This window comes from Phocoena phocoena, chromosome 18 (assembly GCF_963924675.1).
Source record: "Phocoena phocoena chromosome 18, mPhoPho1.1, whole genome shotgun sequence".
Lineage (NCBI taxonomy): Eukaryota > Metazoa > Chordata > Mammalia > Artiodactyla > Phocoenidae > Phocoena > Phocoena phocoena.
This window is the reverse complement of record NC_089236.1, coordinates 18291938-18306489: the sequence shown is the minus strand read 5'-3', so window position 1 is coordinate 18306489 and position 14552 is coordinate 18291938. Positions and strand designations below refer to the sequence as shown.

Below are 14552 nucleotides of genomic sequence, written 5' to 3'. Positions count from 1 at the left end.
ACTCTCCTACACTGTTGGTGGGAATGTAAATTGGTACAGCCACTATGGAGAGCAGTATGGATGTTCTTTAAAAAACTAAAAATAGAGCTACCACATGATCCTGCAATCCCACTCCTGGGCATATACTCGGAGAAAACCATAATTTGAAAAGATATTTGCACCCCAGTGTTCACAGCAGCACTGTTTACAAGACATGGAAGCAACCTAAATGTCCATCAACAGATGAATGAATAAAGAAGGTGTGGTGTGTATACATATACATATATATATATATATAATGGAATATTACTCAGCCATAAAAAAGAATGAAATAATGTCATTTGCTGCAACATGTATGGACCTAGAGATTCACTTCATACTAAGTGAAGTAAGCCAGAGAAAAACAAATATCATATGATACAGCTTATATGTGGAACCTAAAAAAAAATGATACAAATGAATTTATATACAAAACAGAAACAGACCCACAGACATAGAAAACAAACTTTTGGTTACCAAAGGGGAAAGAGGAGGGGGAGGGATAAATTAGGAGTTTGGGATTAACATATACATACTACTATGTATGAAATAGATAACCAACAAGGACCTACTGTTTAGCACAGGGAACTATACTCGATATCTTGTAAAAACCTAAAATGGAAGAGAATGTTAAAAAAAACAGAAGAATATATAACTGAATCACTTTATTGTACACCTGAAACTAACACAACATTGCAAATCAACTATATTTCAATAAAAATTAAAAAAAAAACACTAAGAGGAACCAGGGCTACTTGGGGGAATGGTTGATTCCAGGTCTGGGGCAGGGAAGGAACATGATGAGCCTGGAGCATCTTCTTACACCAGAATGTAAGAAAATGCTCAAAGAATGATAGGGTCACATCAAAAGAATAAAGGAGTCAACTTGTAGGGGATTTTATCAGCCAAATGTGGGACAATTTGAGGATTAAAATAAATAACAGATTACAGGCCACTGAATGAAATAGGAATTCACAAATCCAATCTGATATACATGAATAAACAAATGAATGAGGAGGAGGGCAAAGCTCTTCCTTATAGTAGAATGACAACTACTACATGTAGAAGAAATGATGGAAACAGAAAATCACAATCGGACAACCGTCATGATGGTAGTTAATTCATGTGGGAATCACCAATAGATGTTAAAGTTGGTGCATGCGGGTTTAACATATATAGGGTATTGGTATAGTTTTGGGAGTATCTCCCCACAAAATACTTACAAATTACAAAGGGAAAATAATGACTTTATGGTGTAGAAAACTGACAGGCACTAACTTTCCAGATGACTGAGGTTGGCATCACCAGGGGTGGGATGAGTTAACACAGAGTTGCTTCCTGAGGTCATCCATGGAAAACAGCACAGCATCTTCTGCAGCATTCCCATCTGCGTCTGGTTGTGAGGAAACCTCAGAATGACCCTCGTTGACAGAAATCTTACAGAATGAAAAGCTTGTACCCTTTAAAACTGTTAATGTTGTGAAACAGAGGGAAAGACTGAGGAAAATGTTCCAGGTTGAAGGAAATTAACAAGATGCAAAACTCAGTGATTCTGGATGGGATGCTGGACCAGAAAGGAAAATGACACGTTGAAACACTTTTTGAAATTTGAAAGGGCCTGTGGGTTGAACAGTAGTGTCCAATCGATGGTGATTTCTTGTTTTGGATGGATGAATTAGCATGAGTTAGAGTCCTTATTTGGGGGCAGGGTGGAATTGAGTATACTGTCTTTAACCTGCTCTCAAATGATTCATAAAAAAGAATGAGGGGGAGTGGTGTGCAAAGGTAAGAGAGAGAGAAAGAATTATAAAAGATAGTGTAAATGTAGTAAAATGTTGAAAACTGAAAATTTGGGGAGAGGATATGGGAGCTCTTCGTACTGACAAGAGGTGAAGTAACAGGCAAAGGATCCATGATTGGTGGGTAATTTAGTAGTACGTAAAAATTTTGAGAAAAATATAACGTACCAAAAACTCACCAAGAAGAAATAGACAGTCTGAGTAGTTCTTTAACCAATAAAGAAATTGAATTAGTAGTGAAATATTTTTCCATTTAGAAGACACTAGGCTCAAATGGCTTTTCCAAGAGAATTTTAATAAACGTTCAAGGAACAAATAATTCCAATCTTACACAACTTCTTCCTGAGAAAAGAAAAATAGGAAACACTACCCAACTCATTTAAGAGGTTGCCCTAATCAAGACATCAAAACCAAAGAGACCATGGTAAATTACACACTAAGCTCACTCATGAACACAGATTCAAAAATCTTAATAGGATATTAGCAAATTTAATCCAGCAATGAATAAAATAAAAACCCATAATGACCAAGATGGGTCTACCAAAGGAACACAAGGCTGGTTTAACATTAAGCAATCTTTTAGTATAATTCACCACATTAATTGATTAAGGGAGAAAAAGTATAGGATCATATTATTAGATGCAGAGAATGCATTTGATAATACTCAACATCCATTCATGATAATAATTCTCAGCAAGACAGTAGAGAAAGGACCTTTCTTAAGCTGATTAGAGGCATCTACCGTGAGCATTTAATAAAGTTCAACATCTGATTAAAAAAATAAATATAAGTGAATTTGCATAATATGATAAAGGACAGCTATCAAAAGCCTACAGCAAAAACCATACTTTAAAGTTTAACATAAAATAGTTTCCTCTAAAATCAGGAACAAGAAAAGATGCCTGTGCCTTTATCTCTACTCAACATTTCCCTAGCGATTCTAAAGTGCAGTAAGACAAGAAAATGATATAAAAGGTTTGAAGATTAGAAAGATACAAATAAAATTTTCATTATTTATAGATAATATAGGTTCAGTCTAGAAAACAAAAGAAACTAAAAATAAATAGTATTAGAATTAATAAAATTTAGCAAGATTGCTTAATATTAATATATAAAAATCACTTGCATTTCTATATATTAGGCACAAATACATACAACTTTTAAAAAGATGTTATTTATAAGAGCAACAAAACATAAGATTAAATCGTAAAATATATGCAGAATCTTTGTGGAGAAAAATTTTAAAACCTTTTGAAAAACCCAATATACAAAGTTAACACAGATACACCATGTTCAGGGATGGGAAGCCTCTATATCTCAAACTGATCTATAAATTCAATTCACTTCCAATCAACATGTCAGGGGAACTTTTTGAGGAATGTGACACCATGATTCTAAAACTTACATGGAAGATTATAGGGTCAAGAATAACCAAGAGGGACTTCACTGGTGGTCCAGTGGTTAAGACTCCACACTCCCAATGCAGGGGGCCTGGGTTTAATCCCTGGTTGGGGAACTAGATCCTGCAGGCATGCTGCAACTAAGAGTCCACACACCACAGCTAAGAAGTCCGCATGCCGCAACTAAGAAGCCCGCATGCCACAACTAAAGATCTCACATGCTGTAACGAAGATCCTGCATGCCGCAACTAAGACCCGGCACAGCCTAAATAAATATTTTTTAAAACATTTTTAAAAAGAGAGAGAATAACCAAGATATTCCTGAAGAAAATAAGGTGTTTGGGGCGGGTGGTAAGGGGGCAGAGGTGTAATCAACCAATGATATACAATATAGAACCCAGAAACAGACTCATGTGTATATGGAAATCTGATACATGACAGAGGTGACACTGTCGATCAATGAGAAAATAGTGCTGGGATAACTGATTATCCAAGTGGAAAAAAAACTGGATCCCCACCATTGTAAAGCAATTATACCCCAATAAAGATGTTTAAAAAAAAAAGAAAAAAAAAAAAAACTGGATCCCTACCTTACATCATACACAAAAATAAATTCTAGATGAATGAGAATACAAATATAAAAGGAAAAACGTATGGCTTTTAGAGGAAATATAAAAGTTATTTTTTAAAAATGGAGGTATAACTGACATAGAAAAATAAAAATAATTTATAACCTTGGGTAGAAAATGCTTTTTAAAAAGATACAAAACCCATTTAAGAAAATTATTTGTATATTTAGCACATTAAAATAAAGAACTATGCACTGAAAAACATCATTAAGTGAAAAAGCAAGTGACAAATGGGGAGAAGATACTTACCGTACACATACCCAACTGAGAATGAATATCCAGGATGTATAAAAAATGCTTACAAATGAATAAGAAATAACTACCAAATGGAAAATGGTTAACAGGTATTTCATAGAGAGGACACATGTATAGCCAATCTATCTAAGTAGAAATCAGGGGAATCACAACCACAAGATATCATTTTATGCCAACCAGATTGGTAAACATTAAAAGTTTGACAATACCAAGAATTAGTGGGGATATACAGCTATGTAAATTGGCCCAATCTCTCTGGAAAAATTTTCAGCATTATCAGGGAAACTTGACAACAACAACTCAAGAATTCGACTCCTAAGTGTAGTCCCTAAAGAAACTCTTCCATATGAACATAAGGAACATATACAAAAATGTTTAAAGCAGCATTGCTTGCAATAGCAAAAAGCTGGAGATAGTGCAAATGTCTTTTGACTCAAATATGGATAAATAAATTGTGGTATATAGCTACAATGAAATACTATACAGCAGTGACAATTAATGAACCACAGTCATACCCATCAACACTGAAAATTCTCTCTTTAATCCTTTACAAAATAATGTACTTTCATAATGTTGGCTTTTGCTTTCAGAGTCTCGGAGAAGTTTTTGTGTCTCACTATTTTTAAGTATTTCAAGTTGTGATAGCCCAAGTTGGTGATGGAAAACAGGCTCTGAGTCACTGGTGGAGGGAGGGGCTTCATTTTGAGTCATGCCTAGGACACTTATAAAATAATAAATTGCACTGGGCACAAGTCCACAATGCCAGGTACTTCTCAGATTTTCCAGGGGCCACTTCCTCCTATCTTCAATTTTCCCACAACTACAGTTCTACCTCTTAATGTCTTCATGTGTTTAATAAGAAGCAGAACGTTCCTGTGGTGGTCCCTGGCACTAAGTTCCCCAGGACTGGCCAATCTTTGAGGATAATAACAATCTGGACCGCCCAGCTCCCACCCCGTTTGTCTCCCAAATTCTCCAAGACCTTGACCACGACAGATTGGGCAGGTTTCCATTTCAATTCTCCTTCGTTCTCTGACCAAAACTCTCATGTATGCGAAGCCCTCATCACCCTCTGAGAGTCTGCGCAACTTGCGACTTCGAGCCAAGACATCCTCAAGCGACCAGATTTCAGCAAAACCTACGAACACAGTCAAATACAAGTGTCAAATGATTTACTGCGTTGTGTTTCCTACACACACGGTCGCCGCCGGAGGAGCAGCCTTGCGTCGCCTCACCCACGCCTCGCCGTGACGTCACACAGGGCGCCGGGAAATGGCCGCCGGACCCTACGTCATTCGGTCGCGCAGAGTTGGCCGTTGCTATACAGTTGCTGGGAGGAGGCGACAAGTGGGGTAGCAGGGGCAAAGATCATGCAGGACAGCGAGAGGTTTCCTGGGCAGCAGAGGCCGCTGGGCTGGCGATGAAAGAAGCAGGACAGATGCAAAATCTGGAGAGCGAGGGGGCCGGACGGTCAGTCAGCACCCAGACTGGCAGCATGACCGGTGAGTGCCCCGAATCCTCCCGCCACTCGCCTTTCGCTCTCCTCTGTGCGTCTCCCGCCGTTTCACTCTGGGTTCCCTGCCTGGCCGTCTTCGCCTGCGTTTCTGCTCCTGGGTGTCCCATCCCCGCCCTGGGCGCGTCCCTACCTCGGTCACCGGAATCGCTTGGCCCGGCTGCACTGGCTTTTGAAGTTGCGCTCACTACTCCCCTTTACTTTTCCTCCCAGGACCTGGAGCTGGGATCGACGAGCCTGCAAAATCCCCAAACTGTGTTTTTTATTCGATTTCAAAATTAACCGCACGCGACGCTTTCCTATATTTCAACTGCTTTTCCTTCTAAGGTCACCGTATTTTTAGGTCTGGGTTCTAACCACTGCCCTTGTTGCAGCGCTTCATCACAGTCCAAAGTAAAGGTTGCTCCACGATGATCTCAAATGCAAGGACTTTTCATAACTTTTTTTGGAGTGTTCCCATAGCTACGTGTATCAGCTGTACTATTTTTTTCTGCTGGGTGAAAGAGGTCCCAACTTTGGAAAATGCTGGAAGACGTTGCCGGCAAGGAGGTTGAAATCAGTCTCCTGATAAGAGAGAACTTTGATTCTCTTGCACACGAATCCTTTTGCTCTGCCACCTGCTAAAACAGCTGAGCTAAGGCTGCCGCACCCAAGTGGCATTGAACTTAGTTCTTATTTTCATCATTAGTAAAATGTTAAAGTGTTTGCCCTCTCTTTTGCAGGTGAAATACCAAGGCTTTCTAAAGTCAACCTTTTCACTCTGCTCAGTCTCTGGATGGAGCTCTTCCCATCAGTCAAAAGTCAAAGACAAAAGTGTCAGGTATAATTTGTTTCCTTGGACAGTTTTTCCCCTTAGACAAGCGGTGGTCTACGATTTGATTTTATTGCTCTAGTTTCGGTCACACTTAAACTCAACAAGGTTTCAAATTTGCAAAATACCTTCATGGTTTAGTGTGATACTTGTAATTCATAGCTGTGATAGTTTCTCTTTCCAGTCTAAAAGTAGAATATGTAGTTACCCTCTCAGACTGCCATCTGTATTTTCTTTGGTCAGGTGTCTGTTAAGGTCTTTGGCCCATTTTTTAATCATGTTGTTTGTTTTCTTACTGTTGAGTTTTAAGAGTTCTTTATATATTTTGGAGAACAGTCTTTTATCAGATGTGTCTTTTATGATATTTTCTCCTAGTCTGTGACTTGTCTTCTCATTCTCCTGACATTGTCCTTTGCAGAGAAGTTTTTAATTTTAATGAAGTCCAGCTTATCATTGATTTCTTTCATGCATCATGCCTTTGGTGTGGTAATTAAAAAGTCATCGCCATACTCAAGATCACCTAGGTTTTCTCCTATGGTTATCTTCTAGGAGTGTTATAGTTTTGTATTTTACATTTAGGTCTATGACGCATTTTGAGTTAGTTTTTGTGAAGGGTGTAAGGTCTGTGTGTAGATAAGGAATTCACTTTTCATGATACAATGATATCTCTTGGAGTAGTTTTCTCCCAATACCTATGTAAAATGTTTTATAAATAATAAAACATTATTTAAAATGTTATGCATTTTTATTCCCTATTTTTCAACCACTCCCTTAACCCCCACCCTGGTTCCACATATTATTAATGGCTTTGAGAAAGTTCTTCATTTTCTTCATGGATTTTGAAGTCCTTTATTCTTCCTAGTTATTAACAGCTTAGTATTATTTTATGAAAGTAGAAGACTTCTAAGCTGTTGGGTTTCTTTTTTTTGGTTTGTTTTGGTTTTTTGCTGATGAAATTTCTCTTGAAGAGACAGATTAGAAGCAAATGTTTAGAGATTTAAGCCTTTTAAAAGTGCATTTAAAAAGCTGGGCTTTGCAGTGGAGTGTTATTCAACCACAGGAAGGAAAGACATCCTGCCATTTGCAGCACTGTAAATGGACCTTGAGCACATTATGCCAAATGAGATAAGTCAGAGAAAGGCAAGTACTGTATGATCTCACTTATATGTAGAATCTAGAAAAGCCAAACTCAGAGAGAGTAAAATGGTGGTTACCATGAGCTGGGGCGGGGGGACAGGGACAGATGTTGTTTAAGGGTACAAACGTATGAGTAGTAAGTAAGCCCTGGAGATCTAATGCACAGTGCAGTGAATGTAGAAAACAATATTGTATTATAATCATCAAACATGCTAAGAGATAGAGGTGCTAATTATTATTGTTATTTTATTATTATTTTATTTTTCTGCACTGGATCTTAGTTGCGGCATGTGGACTTGCTGGTTGTGGCATGCGAACTCTTAGTTGCGGCATGTGGGATCTAGTTCCCTGACCAGGGATTGAACCTGGGTCCCCTGCATTGAGAGCGTGGAGTCTTATCCACTGGACCACTAGCAAAGTCTCTAGAGGTGCTAATTATCGCTACAATGACAATCATATTACAATATATAAATGTATCAAATTAATGTATTATACACCTTAATTTTGCGCAATTTTATATGTCAAGTATATTTCAGTTAAAAATAAATTAAATAGGGCTTCCCTGGTGGCGCAGTGGTTGAGAGTCTGCCTGCCGATGCAGGGGACACGGGTTCATGCCCCAGTCCGGGAAAATCCCACATGTCACGGAGCGGCTAGGCCCATGAGCCGTGGCCGCTGAGCCTGCGCGTCCGGAGCCTGTGCTCCCCAACGGGAGAGGCCACACAGTGAGAGGCCCGCGTACAGCAAAAATAAATAAATAAATTAATTAATTAAAAGCTGGGCTTTTTACAAATTGAGTAATAATTTTGAAGAACCTTTTTTAGTATCAAGATTTGGTCTCATTTTAATTCATTCACACACCACACACACACACGCACACACACACCCCAAGAATACATCCTGTTCTTTTTCAGCAGAGAGGCACATTAAATTAAATAAATAATTCCACTATTAATTGCACATGATGTTCATAAAGTTGATTAAGATCTTTTTCCTATTAAGAGAAGAAAAATGTTCTTTAAGCTAAAGTAATAAATTTGTTTCACTTAAATTATTTATCCTGCTTTTGCTATACAAATTAAGTCACAGAAACTCTAAGATGCAATTTCACAAGTACTTGTATTGGAAACATTGCTTCTGATACTTTACAAACCTTTGTCTTTTTAAAAATAAAATATTTTTATGTGTTATGAAAGTAATACATGTTTATTATTATTATTTTTTTTGCGGTACGCGGGCCTCTCACCGTTGTGGCCTCTCCCGTTGCGGAGCACAGGCTCTGGACGCGCAGGCTCAGCGGCCATGGCTCACAGGCCCAGCCACTCCGCTGCATGTGGGATCTTCCTGGACCGGGGCATGAACCCGTGTCCCCTGCATCGGCAGGCGGACTCTCAACCACTGCGCCACCAGGGAAGCCCCATGTTTATTACTTATAAAATTGACAGAAGAACAAAAAATCCCTCATAATTCCACCACCTAGAGACTACTAACATTTTTGTGTTGTTTCTCAATCCTTTTTCTCTATTTCCTTTACTCATTTGATATCATTTAATTCTGGATCCTGCCCTTTTCACTTAACATAGGAAAATCCTCATGCTGTAACACTATCATAAACACTGGAGTGGCAACTTAGTCTAATGCTTTGGGAGTAGCCAGTGGTTTCGCAATTAGCTTGCCTGGGTTCAAATCCTGGCTTCATCTCTTACTAGTTGTGTAACCTTGCGTGAGTTACTTTACCTTTTTCTGTGTCATCTTCCTCATCTGTAAAATGGAGTGTTACTGGTACATACTACATGGAACCTTTATTGAAAAATGAATGACTTGATATTTGTAAAGGTCTTAGATAGTGCTTGGCATATACTATGTACTTTATGTGTTTGTTATTTTTATTTTATTTTTAAATTCAGTTTATTTAAACTAAATTTTTTTTTAAAGTTCACCAATTTCTCCCACCCCCACCCTTATCTTTGTCAACCACCATTCTGTTCTCTGTGTCTGTGAACTTGGGAGTTTTTGTTTGTTTGTTTTTAGATCCCACATATAAGAGAGATCATATGGTATTTGTCTTTCTCTGTCTGACTTACTTCACTTAGCATAATGCTCTTGAGATCCCTGTGTGTTGTTCCAGATGGCAAGATTTCATTGTTTTATGGCTAGATCATGTTCCACTGTGTGTGTATGTATATATGTGCCACAATTTCTTTATCCATCCATCTGTTGATGGACACTTAGGTTGTTTTCATATTTTGGCTTTTGTAAGTAAATGATGCTTCAGTGAACATTGGGAGTGCATATGTCTCTTCAAGTCAGTGTTTTCATCTTCTTTGGATAAATACCCAGAAGTGAAATTGCTGGATCATATTGTAGTTCTATTTTTAATTTCTAGAGGACCCTCCATACTGTTCTCCATAGTGGCTGCACCAGCTTACACTCTCACCAACAGTGCCTGACAGCTCCCTTTTCAGCACACCCTAACGCCAACACTTGTTACTTCTAGTCTTTTTGATAATAGCCATTCTGACAGGTGTGAGGTGGTATCTCACTGTGGTTCTGATTTGCATTTCCCTGATGACTAATGATGTAGAGTATCCTTTTGTGTACCTGTTGGCCATCTGTATATCTTCTTTGGAAAAATGTGTATTCAGATCTTCTGCCCGTTTTTTAACTGGATTTGTTGGGTTTTTGCTATTGAGTTGTATGAGTTCTTTATATATTTGGGATATTAGCCTTTTGTCAGATATGTGATTTGCAAATATTTTCTCCCATTCAGTAGGTTGCCTTTTCATTTTCTTGATGGCTTCTTTTGCTGTGCAGAAGCTTTTTAGTTTGTTGTATTCCCAGTTGTTTATTTTTGCTTTTGTTGCTTTTGCTCTTGGTGTCAGATTCAAGAAATTGCCAAAATCTATGTCAAGGAGCTTACCACCTGTTTTCTTCTAGGAATTGTATGGTTTTTATTATCATTTTATTGTCCTCTTAATGATTGCCTAACAGTCCATTGTAGCAATGTAACATGTTTATTCCCTTATTATTGAACATTTAAATTGTCTGTCATTTTTACCAGTCTTATGGAATTATTAACTTCAACCACTTCAGAATATAACTACTATCTGAGTTTTCTATGTTGTCAAATATTTACAGTGTATGAGTGTGCCTTGAGGATTGTTCAGCAAGTTATATATTGAGTATAAAGAAAAAGAATTTTTAATAATCCAGTCTAAAACTAGATAAATGAGTAGGAGAGAAACTATTTAGGAGACTTCTGAGTACTTACTTTTAAGTAAGTACTTAAAAGTTTTGAAGTACAAATCGAGTACTGTTGAACATGGCTGTCATTTAAAAATAGTTCTCTCTCCTACTGGTTTATAGTTTTAAATTTCAGTTAAGTAAGACTTACCTAAATTGCCTGAATGTTACTTTAGTAAGAATTAGAATAACTGCATTGTTCCCTCATATTTCTCTGCACATCGCATATTTGTCTTTCTCTCCCAGCTCTTCCCATTGTGTCCTCTGGTGTTGTACCTTATCTTTATGCTGAAAGACCTCACGTACTTTTCCAGAACAGAAGTAATATAGGATAACAGTGAAGACAATGGATTTGGGGCTCAGATCCTTGCTTACCCATTTATTAGTTATGTAACCATGTTTGAGATATTTAATCTCTATCCACAGTTTCTTCATCTGCAAAATGGGAATAATCATAGCTACTTTTGTAAAGATTACATGAGGTAATTTAGGGCCTGATACATGGCCAACACTCAGTAAATGTTAGGTATTATTATTATTATCATACATATAATCAGCATCACCACTACTACCATCCACACCCCCATAATTACATTACCAACATAATTACTTCCTCCACTTCCGGTTCTACTTGAACAGAAACCTCATTCCCAGGACATGGCTTTTCTTGTAAATTTCTTAGAGGTTACTCCTTTTCTAGCATCCAGCCCTTGTTTCAGAAAACCAAGAGGTCAGCATACACCGAGTTTGTCATTCCCACTTTCAAACTTTCTTCAATTTATTGCGTATCACACCTCCTTTGGGGCTCACAGGATTCTGCTATTTCAGTCTGTCATCTGCTTACCTCATAATCACTTTCCTGTGTTCTTAAATCATAAGCTCTGTAAGAGCTGCATCCTGAGCAACTGGGTTTATGGCTGGCACATAGAAAGGGTTCAGTAAATATTTGTTGAATTAATAAATGAAAAATAAATCTGCTAAGAAAATTTATGTTCAAAAACTGGTTGCATGGATGGATGGATGGATGGATGAAATTATCCCCTGGTTCAAAACTTTCTACTTCAAGTTTTACTTTTAGAGGAGACTTATGGACATTCCTATATTAGTGTCAACAGAGCTCATGGCTCAAAACAACACAAATGTATATTCTTACAGTTCTATAGATCAGAAGTCCAAAATGGGTCTCACTAGACTAAAATCAAAATGTTGCCAGGGCTGCATTCCTTCTATAGACTCTCAGGGAGAATCTGTTTCTATAGACTCTCAGGGAGAATCTGTTTCCTTGCCTTTTCCTGCTTCTAGAAGCTGCACACATTCCTTAGCTTGTGAACCTCTTCTTCCACCTTCAATGCCAGCAATGGCGGGATGAGGCTTTTTCATGTTGCATCCCTCTAGCACTGACTCTCCTGCCTCCCTCTTTCACTTTTAGGACCCTTGTGATTACACTGGTAATGTGATTACATTGCCCAGATAATCCAGGACAACCTCCCCATCTCAAGATGATTCGCAACTTTAATTCCGTATGCAACCTTGCCATGTAATATAACATAGCCACAGGCTCCAGGGATTGGGACTGGGAGGTCTTTGGGGGACCATTATTCTGCCTACCACAATCCATAGTTCATATCCTTGCTACATAGTTCTTCACCTTCCCAGTGCCAGGTAATTTACCTCTATTCCCCTTTTGTCCTTCTTAGCCATGGCCACATTAGGACTTTTCCATTGCTCAAAACTGCCCCAACTCTGAAACCTTAAACTACAGAATTTTATTTTCAGTTCTTCTGTAATTTGGAAAAGTATTCAGGGGCCAGGTTATAAAAGCCTTATTTACTAGGTTGAGTAGCCTGAACTTGAACCTGAACAAAGCAGGAAGTCAATACAGAGTTTCATCGAGGAAAAAAATAAATGGCCACAGCCAAAGAAACCAGTCTTTAAATAGGAAATATTGAATTAATCACATCTTATGTACTAATCTTTTTTCCCCCCTTAATCTGCGTTTAATTAGGAAAGGGAGGAAGGAAAGCATGGACCCTTAGGAGATAATGAAGAGATGGCCAGAGTATCTACTGACAAAAAACAGGTGAATTTTTATGATTTAAAAAAAAAGCATAGGCTCATAATAACAAAGCAAAAGGAATGGTATAAAGTAGAATAAAAGTCTCTTTTATACTCAAGTTCCCCATTCCCACTTCCAAGAGAGTTTTTGTATCCTCTTCTAAAAATCATACATTTACAAGACTATACATGTCTCTCCAAAGGTTGGGGGTGGTGAGGGAGAACAGATGGGATTATGTATTCTGTAATATGTTCCTACATCTTGCTCTTTCTTAAAATTTTTCAAATTTAACTCTTCTCACCTTCCCATATTAGTTTACATAGATGTGTTGAGAAACACTCTTCATGTTCTTTCAGACTCCAACACATCCTGCTGGTCTTGCCAAGAATGCAAGGCCCTAACTGTTCTTTACCTAGGCCATTTCTCAAGAGTTGTGTTTGCCACAGGCAACCTTGAGGGTTGAGATAATGTCTCCCTCTGGGACATAGAGCAGGTTTGCTCACTATTTGCAATAAAACATAACAGATTCCCGAGCTCAGTGTTCCTCTCCTGTAACACAACCCGCTTCATGTCCAGGAATCCATATGGACCCATCTGCATGACCCCTTGTGGGACTTGGGGGCAAGGGAACCATCACAAACATGATGTCACATGGCTTGCTGTGCTGTGAACCATAAAGTCCTTTGTTTCTGACCCAGGAGTTTCATGTCTTCTGCTAGCATCCATGAAACAGTAACAGGCTAACTTACTAGCTTGTAAGTAGGGTAAAATCAAAGCCCAAACCTGGCAAGATGAGCCTTGTTCTTTTTAATATTGCATAGTATTTCCTTGCTATTTTAATCTTTTGAGTTTTCCAGAGAGATTCTGATTCATTGGGTGTGAAGTGGAGACATGTATATTTTGAAAAAAGTTACCTTGATGATTCTGATGTACATTCCTGGAGATTTCCTGACTATTTCTGAGAGTGAGTCTCTAAAATGCCCAAAAGAATATAGAAATAATTTATTTTAGAATAGTTAGATGTTTTTAATTATAAGAAAGGCAAAAGGGAAAAGAGTCGTGAATTGCCATTTAAGTAAATGTACTACTTCATGTACAAACCAGACTGTCCTCTTTTGCCTATGTTTTAATGTAAAACTCTGTGACTAGGATTACATAGACACTTGCCAAGATGTTAGTGAAGTGAAGCAAAATCAGGATCCAGAACAGTGATTCACTGCAAAGATTCAGTCTTCTGGGAGTTGGAGTAAGTGGAAGTATCGAAATGGAATGCAACTTAGGCTTTTATTGGTTTTGTTTTGTTTTCAGTTTGGGATGGAAAAATCTTGGTCTCAAACTTGATATTTTGGCCTTAACTAGAAACAAAATGGAAAAAGAAAAAAGATATTTTCTGAAGTGAAAAGGACTCTAGACAAAAAAGTGATAAACTTGGCCTAAAAGATTGTTCCAATAAAAAAATAAATTGTTGAGTATGTTTCCCATTTTTTAGGAATAATTTTTTTTAAAGTCTTTTGTGGTCAGGGTTTCTGGCTTTATTTCTGTCTGCATAACTACTAGAAAATCTAAAGCTAAAATCATTTAATTGCAGCCATTTCCATTGGTCACAATTGGTTCATTTAAGTAAAAGGAGCTCTAGTCTACTGAGATCTTTTGATAAGGCCTCATCAGTGGCAATTTTTTTAAAAGCTTGC

The 14552-nt window shown here is 37.9% G+C and overlaps 1 protein-coding gene across 1 annotated transcript in view; it reads left to right on the top strand.

Annotated features, from left to right (window-relative positions):
- The first annotated feature begins 5431 nt into the window (after positions 1 to 5431).
- Positions 5432 to 14552, top strand: part of CDADC1 (cytidine and dCMP deaminase domain containing 1) — a 40731-nt gene continuing 31610 nt past the window's right edge. The window contains exons 1-3 of the mRNA XM_065896157.1: positions 5432 to 5603; positions 6337 to 6434; positions 12811 to 12885. Coding sequence (XP_065752229.1) covers positions 5522 to 5603; positions 6337 to 6434; positions 12811 to 12885 — 255 coding nt within the window. The 5' untranslated portion in view covers positions 5432 to 5521. The remainder of the gene's footprint in view (positions 5604 to 6336; positions 6435 to 12810; positions 12886 to 14552) is intronic.